This window comes from Phyllobates terribilis, unplaced genomic scaffold (assembly GCF_046119375.1).
Source record: "Phyllobates terribilis strain yellow unplaced genomic scaffold, ASM4611937v1 Scaffold_8__6_contigs__length_399053987, whole genome shotgun sequence".
NCBI classification, from domain to species: domain Eukaryota; kingdom Metazoa; phylum Chordata; class Amphibia; order Anura; family Dendrobatidae; genus Phyllobates; species Phyllobates terribilis.
Genome location: NW_027362768.1, coordinates 29,617,923 through 29,629,001, shown reverse-complemented (window position 1 = coordinate 29,629,001; position 11,079 = coordinate 29,617,923). Strand labels below are relative to the sequence as shown.

General features: G+C 40.9%; 1 protein-coding gene across 1 annotated transcript; it reads right to left on the bottom strand.

Annotated features, from left to right (window-relative positions):
- Nucleotides 1-602: 602 nt before the first annotated feature.
- LOC141156638 (fibronectin type III domain-containing protein 7-like) lies at nucleotides 603-10,241 on the bottom strand. The gene is made up of 4 exons (XM_073642827.1): nucleotides 10,107-10,241; nucleotides 9,761-10,015; nucleotides 7,662-7,922; nucleotides 603-631 (listed from the first exon to the last, which is right to left on the bottom strand). Exons 1-4 carry the CDS (start codon nucleotides 10,183-10,185, stop codon nucleotides 603-605), a joined length of 624 nt encoding a protein of 207 aa, XP_073498928.1. The 5' UTR covers nucleotides 10,186-10,241.
- Nucleotides 10,242-11,079: the final 838 nt, after the last annotated feature.

Sequence of the window (11,079 nt, the reverse complement as noted above, 5' to 3'; positions counted from 1 at the left end):
GGTGTCATCTCAATGCAAGTGCCTGCCATTGTTAGCAATAGTGTTGTCACAATACCCAGGAAGAAGGAAGCAAAATGGTAAGGGGATATAGCAGCTACTGGGGCAGGGCAAGGGAGAGAAATTCTGGAGAGGGTTCCCTCCTTTCTCTGAGTGAGGTGCACAGATTGTGACACTACATCTACTCCACCATGTCTACAGAACGCTTCAATTCCCGTGTAATGTAGGACAGAAGGACGACTCCTTGTGTCTTGTATATAAATCACAATCCGCAGATCGGCTGCACATGATGTGGACCTGTCCAGACTTGGATATTTTTTGGAAGCGAGTGACAGATATAATTAACAATGTCTATTCTGTAAATGTGTCTCTCTAACCATTGGAGTGTATATTGGTGTAGGTGGGAGATTACGGAAAGATTACTGTAGCAAGCATGCTCTATATGGCACTGGATAGATGAAAATGTATTGAGAAGTTAACGTAGTATTCCCATCTCCAAGATCCTATCCCAATATTATATAACAACAATTGCCCTTTTTTCCCCAAAAAATAGCCCTAGATATCTGGGCAGCACTTCTCATCAATATACATTTTTACATAAGAATTCACCAGGTATGTAGTTTCCAGGCAAAAACTAGAAGTGACAAAAAAAATTAATCATAAAATCAATTTTTTATTTGAAAATTATATTTAAAACCTGACAGGAAGTGGTGGAGGCGGAGCCTGCCGTGTGCTGCAAGAGTTGTGCTGTGTGTGGAGAGAGCTCCTGGGAAGGGAGGAGAGCTAGGCGGAGGTGACCGAGCGGACCGGGAGGACCAGTAGGAGGCGACCGGAGGGACGAGCGCAAGAGAGCGCTGTGGCAGCGTGCAGTGCCGGCCAGCGGAGGGTGCCAGGTGGTGGTGACCAGGAGGTGATCAGGAGGACCGGTAAGAGGCGACCGGAGGGACAAGCGCGCTGTGATAGCGTGCAGCGTCCCTAGAGGAGGTGAGTGAGGGGCAGGAGGCCGCGATAAGCGGCCCTACTGAACCCAAGTGTGTACTGTACTGTATTGTATTTGTATCTGTATTGTAATTGTATTGTATTCCCTAGTCCATATTTAATTGATTACCCCCCCGTCCATATTTAATTGATCACCCCCGTCCATATTTAAATTGATTCCCCTGAACACCCCCGTCCATATTTAACTGATCCCTCTGACCACATTAAATTGACCCCCCGTCCTCATTTAATTGATCCCCGACCACCCCCCGTCCATATTAAAGTGATCCCCCTGACCACATTTAAATGATTGACCCCCCCAGCCCATAATTGATTGATCCCCCTTGTCCTATTTAATAGATTCCCCTTGTCCACTTTTACTCATCCCCAGTCCCTATCTATTTGCCTTATCCCCCACCATATTTAATTAACCCCTGTCCATAATTAATTGATTGATTCCCCAGACCACAATTAATTATTTCCCCAGTCCATATTTATTAATATTATTGATACTTATTGATCCCCAGTCCTTAGTTAATTGACCCACCGTCCATACCTATTTATTTGCTTTACCCCCATCCTATTTAATTAAACCCCCTGTCCATAATTAATTGATTGATTCCCTAGTCCACAATTAATTATTTCCCCAGTCCATACTTATTGATCCCAGTCCATAGTTAATTGACACACCGTCCATACTTAATTAATCCACCTGACCCACTCAGCTGATCCCCGTCCATACTTAATTGATACTTAATTGATCCCCCGTCCATACTTAACTGATCCCGCGCCGATATCTAATCGATACACTTGCACATCCCTAATTGATCCCCGTCCATACACCTATATATAAATAATTGTGTTTTGTACTTGTACATATATACTGACTGTATCCCCATATTTAGAATGACGTCCATGTTGGCCGGAGCCGTGCAGTGTACATCTTGCGCAATGTATGCATTCCCTGAGCTACCGCTCAGGGATCCATACTGCTGCGAGAGATGTGAGCATATCGTGCACTTGGAAGCCCAAATCCTGGATCTAAGTGCTCAGATAGCGGTACTGAGTAGCATCGACAACATGGAACGGAGTTTGCTGCTCACTGAGCAGACACTCAATGGGTCAACACTGGGGGTGGAGCTTAGTGGGGAAGCGCAGGCTGAACAGGCAGGGAGCTGGGTAACAGTTAGAAGGGATAGAGGGAAGAAGTATAGGAAGGCTGGTTCAGAACCGGCATTATTGGAGCACGACAGATCCTCTGACCGCCGGGGGAGTGTATGCTCCAGTAATGAGGGGGAGGGGGGAAGTGTAGGGCAGGCTAGACAGGTCCTGGTAGTGGGTGACTCTATTATTAGGGGGACAGACAGGGCAATCTGTCACAAAGACCGGGATCGCCGAACGGTGTGCTGCCTCCCTGGCGCTCGAGTCCGGCACATCGCGGATCGGGTTGACAGGTTACTGGGTGGGGCTGGCAAAGACCCAGCGGTCATGGTCCACATTGGCACCAATGACAAAGTGAGTGGTAGATGGAGGGTCCTTAAAAATGATTTCAGGGATCTAGGTAGGAAGCTTAGGGCAAGGACCTCCAAGGTAGTTTTCTCAGAAATACTACCAATCCCGCGAGCCACACAGGAGCGCCAACGGGAGGTTAGGGAGGTGAATAAGTGGCTAAAGAGTTGGTGCAAGGCAGAAGGGTTTGGGTTCATGGAGAACTGGGCCGACTTCGCTGTCGGCTACAGGCTCTACCGTAGGGACGGGCTGCACCTCAATGGGGAGGGTGCAGCGGTGCTGGGGAAGAAGATGGCTAATAGGTTGGAGGAGTTTTTAAACTAGAGACGGGGGGGGGGGAAACCAAGGAAATAGGTGGGATGTGAGGCAAGCAAGGGGGAAGGGGAGAAGTGAATATAATGAGGGTGGAGAGGGGGGTGGGGATAGTACAGTTAGATCGTTAGAGAAGAATAGGATGCTAAATAACCCCAAAGTTTTATCTTGCATGCTGACCAACGCAAGAAGCCTGACCAATAAGGCGGATGAGCTGCGGGCGCTTATATCGGAGGAGAGGTATGACATCGTAGGTATAACAGAGACTTGGCTAGACGATAGCTACGACTGGGCGGTAAATTTAACAGATTATAGTTTATTTAGAAGGGACCGGAAACAGGGGAAGGGCGGAGGAGTCTGCTTATATGTAAGGTCACGTCTAAAGCCCAGACTAAGGGAAGATATAGGAGAGGGAGAAGAGGGGGTCGAGTCCATGTGGGTAGAGATAGAGGGGGCAAAAAATAAAAATAAAATATTACTGGGGGTCTGCTATAAGCCACCTAATATAACAGAGGAGAATGAGAAACTGCTATTAGGACAAATAGACAAAGTAGCAAAACATAATGAGGTGATTGTAATGGGGGACTTCAACTACCCGGATATTGACTGGGAAACAGAAACCTGTAGATCGCAGAAAGGAAAAAGGTTCTTGACAAATATCAAGGATAATTATCTCTCCCAACTAGTGCAGGAACCAACGAGAGGGAAGGCAGTGTTGGACTTAATATTGACTAATAGGCCTGATAGAATAACTGAGGTACAGATAGGGGGGCACCTAGGTAATAGCGATCATAATATTATCAATTTCAAAATGCCCTTCAGTAGGGTTATCAATAAGGGAATAACTAAAACATTAAACTTTAGGAGGGCGAAGTTTGATCAGCTGAAAGAAAACCTTCAGCTTATAGACTGGGACAAAGTTCTTAATCAAAGGAATACGAATAGTAAATGGGAAACCTTCAAAAGAATTCTGAATACTCAGTGCGAGAGGTATATACCGTATGGGAATAAAAGGGCCAGAAATAAGAGGAAACCAATATGGTTGAATAAGAACGTAAAAGGGGCGTTAAATAGCAAAAAAGAGGCATTCAATAGATTAAAACAGGAAAACAGCAAGGAGGCACTAATGTGTTACAAGGAAAAAACGAGAACCTGTAAAAAACAAATAAAAATAGCAAAGGAGGAAACAGAGAAACGTATTGCTAGGGAAAGTAGATCAAATCCCAAACTGTTCTTTACGTATATAAATAGTAAAAGGATTAAATCGGATAATATTGGACCGATAAAAAGTGAGGAAGGCAAAATCATAGAGAAAGATGAGGATAAAGCTAATCTATTAAATAATTTTTTTTCGTCAACTTTCACAAAGGAAAAAGAACTAACAGGCGAAATGAGAAGTGACAAGCTTAATCCTCCACTAAGTATGACAAATCTAACCCAAGCTGGGGTACAGAAACGCCTCAGTAACATTAAAATAAACAAATCACCAGGACCTGATGGCATACACCCACGGGTACTAAAGGAACTAAGTAATGTGATAGACAGACCGTTATATCTTATTTTTAAGGACTCTGTTGAGACTGGGTCTGTGCCACTTGATTGGCGACAGGTGAATGTAGTGCCAATATTCAAAAAGGGAGCGAAAAGTGACGCCGGAAACTATCGGCCGGTGAGTCTGACGTCCGTTGTGGGTAAAATTTTTGAAGGCTTTATTAATGAGGCAATCATGGAGCATCTTGACGCTAATAATCTATTAACCCCGAACCAACATGGATTCATGAGGAATCGCTCCTGCCAAACAAACCTGATTGACTTCTACGAGGAGGTTAGCTCTCGAGTAGATCAGGGGGAACCAGTGGATGTCATGTATCTCGACTTCTCAAAAGCGTTCGATAGCGTGCCACATAATAGGTTGGTATACAAAATGAGAATGATGGGGCTGGGGGAAAATGTCTGCAAGTGGGTAGCTAACTGGCTAAAGGATAGAAGGCAGAGGGTGGTTATAAATGGAATATACTCAGATTGGGTAAGCGTCACTAGTGGGGTACCACAGGGGCCTGTACTAGGCCCAATGTTATTTAATATCTTTATTAACGACATAGTCAACGGGATAAATAGTAAAATATCAATATTTGCAGATGACACAAAGTTATGTAAAACAATTAATACAAAAGAGGACAGTGCAGACCTACAGAGGGATTTGGATAAGCTGGGTAGGTGGAGCATTAAATGGCAAATGAGGTTTAACGAGGAGAAATGTAAGGTCATACATATGGGAAGGAAAAATGGAAGTCACCAGTACTCACTGAATGGGAAATCATTGGGGAATTCAGAGATGGAGAAGGACTTGGGCATCTTGATTGATAGCAAACTAAATTGGAGTGCCCAAAGTCAGGCCGCTGCTGTAAGGGCAAACAGGGTAATGGGATGTATCAGAAGAGGTATAGCTGCAAAGGATGAGAACATTGTTCTTCCACTGTACAAAGCACTGGTCAGACCACACTTGGAATACTGTGCTCAGTTATGGGCCCCAATATATAGAAAGGATATAAATGAGCTTGAAAAGGTACAAAGGAGGGCAACAAAATTAATAAGGGGAATGGAGGGACTGCAATACCCAGAGAGGTTGGCAAAACTAGGACTATTCAGCCTGGAAAAGAGAAGGTTGAGGGGGGACATAATAAATGTGTACAAATATGTTAGGGGACAGTATAGAGATCTTGCCCGGGATTTGTTCAAAAGGAGGGATATTACGGTAACAAGAGGGCATTCACTAAGACTGGAAGAGAAAAGGTTTCAGCACCAGCATAGGAAGGGGTTCTTTACGGTAAGAGCAGTGAGAATATGGAATTCACTGAGTGAGGAGACGGTAATGTCGGATTCACTACACCAGTTCAAGCGGGGACTGGATGCATTTCTAGATACCAGGCAGATTTCTGCATATACTTAAAAATAGAATAAAATAGTAGGTTGATACAGGGATTTATTCTGACTGCTGGTTTCAGAGTCGGGAGGGAATTTTTCCTCAGGTGAAGATTGGCTAAATCATTTGGGGTTTTTGCCCTCCTCTGGATCAACTTTAGCAATTACAGAACTAACAGGTCGAACTTGATGGACGCAAGTCTTTATTCGGCTTTACTAACTATATGTAATTAAAATCAGGAATAGGTGCTAGAGAAGAATGAAGGACTAGAGCTCCAAATAATGGTAATAGCAATATAGGCAGGTAAACTCATGGGTTTGTTAATTATAAACGGCTAAGCAGATAGCTAATGATTTTCACATGTGAGGATGTACCCCAATAATATTGACCTCTATATAAGGCACTCAGAATTTTCAGGGCTAATATTATGTTAGAAGCTATGCATTCAAATAGGCAATAAGACAAGTACAATTGTCAGGCACTGATGCACCTTAAGACACCTGTTTAATTTAGGATATGTTACCATGCTGATTATAGTGGTTTTCAAATAGTTGTACCTTATGTGTTATCTGCTTAATGCACTTTATAGCTATAATGTCTAAATTTGACAAATGGTATTGATATAATTGTACTATTCTGAGTGCTTTATATATAGAGGTGAATATTATTGTGACATTTTGCACTTTAATCAGTTTATTATAAGCATGTGCACTTTATACTTGGAGAGGTCAAGTGCCATCTGCAGGCCATTTTGAATAATTACAATGTATTACTTCTAGTTCTCGGTGAGCATTTTCAAGCAGCAATAAATAAGCATAACATATTATGAGTATATTGCTCAATTAAATTTTCTATTGATATTTATCTAATTGCCAGATTTTAAATAGTTTCTTCACTGGCAGAAGTAGGGGAACATCCTCACATATGAAAATCATTAGCTATCTGCTTTAGCCGTGTATAATAAGATTAACAAACCCATGAATTTACCTGCCTATATTGCTATTACCATTATTTGGAGCTCTAGTCCTTCATTCTTCTCTAGCACCTATTCCTGATTTTAATTATGTTTTAAATATAATTTTCAAATAAAAAATTGATTTTATGATTCATTTATTTGGTCACTTCTAGTTTTTGCCTGGAAACTACATACCTGGTGAATTCATGTTTAAAAATCCTATCCCAATATGTAGTAGGTGTAATAATAATAATATTAATAATTAATTAATTAATAATAATATTAGAAAATACCTCCAATTAGAAATGTAATATAGTTCTTATTCATGTGCAGGACATTGCAGGACCTTAGGTATCCATGGTTACCACCACTCAAAGTGACAGTCAGTTAGTTGTTAGTGGTCATCACCATGGACCTGAGCTACTGCAATGCCCTGCACGTGGGGAAAACGACCTAGCGAATCAGAAGAACTATACTACATGTCTAATTGGAGGTATATGCTAATATTATTATTATTATTATTATTATTATTACAAACCGGGGCTCGATTTCAAAATTTGAAAAAAGTTATCAGTGTGGATAGATACGTCAGGAATGGCATCTAGAGAATTTACCAGATTTCAATTTGGGCTGATAACAGTGTAAAGATGTCTGGTAACCCAGTACCCATGTCCACTATATGAAATTATAATGATTTTCATTAGTCCCACTATGTGCTCATGTGAAGTAACTATGAGGCTGTTTCACATCTATCACATGCAACTGAAGTACATATTGGGAGCAGTTCCTGACATATACGATGTGCCCACCATTGACAATGCATAGCCATAATGTTCATTATTTGGACTCCATTTTCCTTATTGACGTCAATGGATACATCTGGGGACATGGTTGAATCCAGTTTTCGGGTATAAACACAAAGCACAAACCTCCCACCCATTTGACGGAGTGACCTCACAAATATCATCCTTTTCATTGCCCACTTACCGGATTTGGCTTCCACGGTGGCGCTCTGTGCACTCTTACATTCATCATGCATGGCCAGAATAGTCAAGCTGTATACCTCCCCACATAGAAGAGGGGACAACTGACAGGTGCTGTCCGAGACGTCTGCAGTGATAACATCCCCCTGTCTTCCCACAGCTGTAGCCGAATAGCCAGTAGCTCCAGGACTGATATCCCAAAACACGTTAAGGGCATTTTCCTGGCACAAAGTTGTAGTGTTTATGTTCTGAGGAACACATGGCACTAAAATCGCAAAGAGTTTGGGAGACTTTATTCTTTCATAAGAATAGTAATGTAAAAAAAAATTGTAATTCAAGACTCCTTCATATTATACTGTATGTATATCTTCCGCAAAACAAGTTCAAGGATATTCTGATTTCAATAAAGGTGACTGATTACAGGAGTTGTGGCATGATCATCGTATGACAGTGACAACTGGGAGGAAATACTGAACTTATCCAGATAGCAAGCAATGAAATTAAAAGAAAAAACACAAGGAAAATATATTGGAAATTTGTATAACCTTTCATAATACAAAGATTTTTTTTTTGCTGAAACCTCTATACCAGTTTATTTCATCATGACTATTACAAGTGCTTCTCACTAAATTAGAATATCATCAAAAAGTTAATTTATTTCAGTTCTTCAAAACAAAACGTGAAACACATGTATTATATAGAGTCATTACAAACAGAGTGATCTATTTCAAGTGTTTATTTCTGTTAATGTTGATGATTATGGCTTACAGCCAATGAAAACACAAAAGTCATTATCTCAGTAAATTAGAATAATGAACAAAAAACACCTGCAAAGGCTTCCTAAGCGTTTAAAAAGGTCCCTTAGTCTGTTTCAGTAGGCTCCAAAATCATGGGGAAGACTGCTGACTTGACAGATGTTCAGAAGGCAGTTATTGACACACTCCACAAGGAGGGTAAGCCACAAAAGGTCATTGCTAAAGAAGCTGGCTGTTCAGAGTGCTGTATCCAAGCATATTAATGGAAAGTTGACTGGATGGAAAAAGTGTGGTAGAAAAAGGTGCACAAGCAACCGGGGTAACCACAGCCTTGAAAGGATTGTTAAGAAAAGGCCATTCAACAATTTGGGGGAGATTCACAAGGAGTGGACTGCTGTCCTTATTCTGTCATGATTTGTGTCATTTGATATAATGTATGGAATGGCATGTAGCGCTGTTCTTGCTGTCTTATCTTATGGAATTGCCCTCCAACACTAATGTACTGTACTTTTATATATTTTTTTATACTGCTTGCACAGCTAAGAGAGAACACAGCACCAGCAACTGGCTGCGTAGATTTAGAGAGAACACTGAGCATATATTATACTCACTTTACCTACATAAGACATGTATATACAGTAGAGTGGTCTAGGGGTAGTGATTGCATTCCTAGTAATAGTGGTTAAAGGGTTACTCCCATCTTCAAAGATGGATATTGTCAGATCGTGCAAGCGATTTGGCAATTTACTGCTCATTATTAACATTTACATCTGATCTTCACATATTAGTAATTTTCTTTTATTTACAGCTCATTGCCTTGGAGACTGACCACTGCTGTCGTCTAGCTTGTAAGCACTGCACTGAAGCAGGCCTGGATTAGGAGGTAACAGTGATGTCCAGTGACCCTGGTCAGCTTCAGTGCTTACAAGCTCAATATAAAAGAATTTCTAAGAACTGTGCATATTTCTCATGTCTAACAGCGATGGTCGGTCTTCAAGGCAGCGAGCTGTAAATAAAAGTGTTAATAACTCAAGAATGGCTGAAAATTTTAATAAGTAGTAAATTGAAAAAAGATTTGAATTAAGTAGCACTATCCGACAATACCATTTATGAAGATGGGAATAACCCCTTAAGAAGGGCTCAGGGGTAAATATCTGATATCTCTGGTTAGCAAAGTGATCAACAAGCCCATTCTCGGGGCTTTAGGATGGTGAAAGAGAGTTCATTTCATACAATCTAGAATGTATGTGTTGATTCATTTCATCATTGTGTGGATTGATACCTGTGCCAGGTTTGCCAACAAATGTTCATCTAGTAAATGGCATCATGCATCATTCTGGACACTGACCTGTTTTAAATGATCTTTTCGTACTATTCTGACCCATGCATGTTCCATCCTCAGCCCAAACGGTGACTGTGTAATTCCGTCCACATTCTAGTTCGGGGGTCTCGCACCTAGTGTTAGTTGTGTTGCAAGCCAAGGTATTAACTCCTTCCACTACAGCCGAATATGACCTTGCATTGCGACTAATCTCCCATTGTATGAACCCTGAATTATTATCACATAATGCATAGGCTTCTAGAATCTGGGGAGGACAAGGAACTAGAAAAACCAAAACAATGAAAAAATAAAATATGAAATATTGTTCATCTACAATAAAAAAAAAAAACAGTTTTGGTCCTTTAAGACTTACTTGTCCAAAGGTGGATGGAATTATTCCCGTTGCTGATGCAATCTGCAGATTCACTGACCAAGATGATGTCATACTCCATGTCACATAAGAGGTCATGAAGTTCATAGTGGGTATTTGTGGTTGTGATGGAGGTCTCATTCTGCCTTGCACGAGCTGTCACTGTGTATGCAGTGGCTCCAGGAGCCCCATCCCATGATAAAGATATGGAATAAGTCTCACAGGTCACAGATTTCACAAAATTAGTAGGAACACACGGAGCTAAAATGAAATAATAATAATACATTTTCACTGAATCTCAGCTGAGATATTAATATATTAATACTCAGACCTCTCATCTTTTTACAATACTTTTTACATACTATGTTAACATTTATTCCATCTCTTAATAATAAAATACATTCTCTTTTTAAGATTTAAAGGGATTGCCCAGTGCGGGGGTGGGCAATTCATTTTACAGTTGAGCCACATGAGAGACTGTGACTGTTGTAGAGGGCCGAAACAATGAACCAAATTGAATTCTGTTCAATATAAATATTAACATTTTATTATTTTATCTTAATTTTGTTGCTTAATATTGAGCAAAATTAAAAGTCTGTTGACTCGCTGCTTCAACTAATAGAAGTTACAATACAGCTTATTGTATGTACTCTTACCAGTAGCAGCTAATCAAACCTATATAATTTACTGCTTATTATAAAGTTTATAGCAACCAGTAAATCATATTGCTCCTCTTATTCAGCCCTTGTAGCATGATCAGCAGCTCCCCCACACAAAGATTGATGTCCCAGAGTCCCTAATACAGAATGATGATCTCAGAGATTCCCCACACAGTATGCTGAACCCAACTGCCTCCCCACACACAGTATGATGCCCCCACACACAATATGATGCCCCACACGATATAATTCCCAACAGCCCCTCAACACAGCATGATGGCCCACAGTGGCCCCCCAAACAATATGATCTCCACAGT

Coding starts and splice junctions, on each gene's coding strand:
- LOC141156638 (XM_073642827.1), bottom strand. CDS start 10,185: ATGGAGTATGACATCATCTTGGTCAGTGAATCTGCAGATTGCATCAGC. Junction 10,016..10,106: donor TTCCATCCACCTTTGGACAA/GTAAGTCTTAAA, acceptor TGGTTTTTCTAG/TTCCTTGTCCTCCCCAGATT. Junction 632..7,661: donor CACCGTGGAAGCCAAATCCG/GTAAGTGGGCAA, acceptor TGTCACTTCTAG/TTTTTGCCTGGAAACTACAT.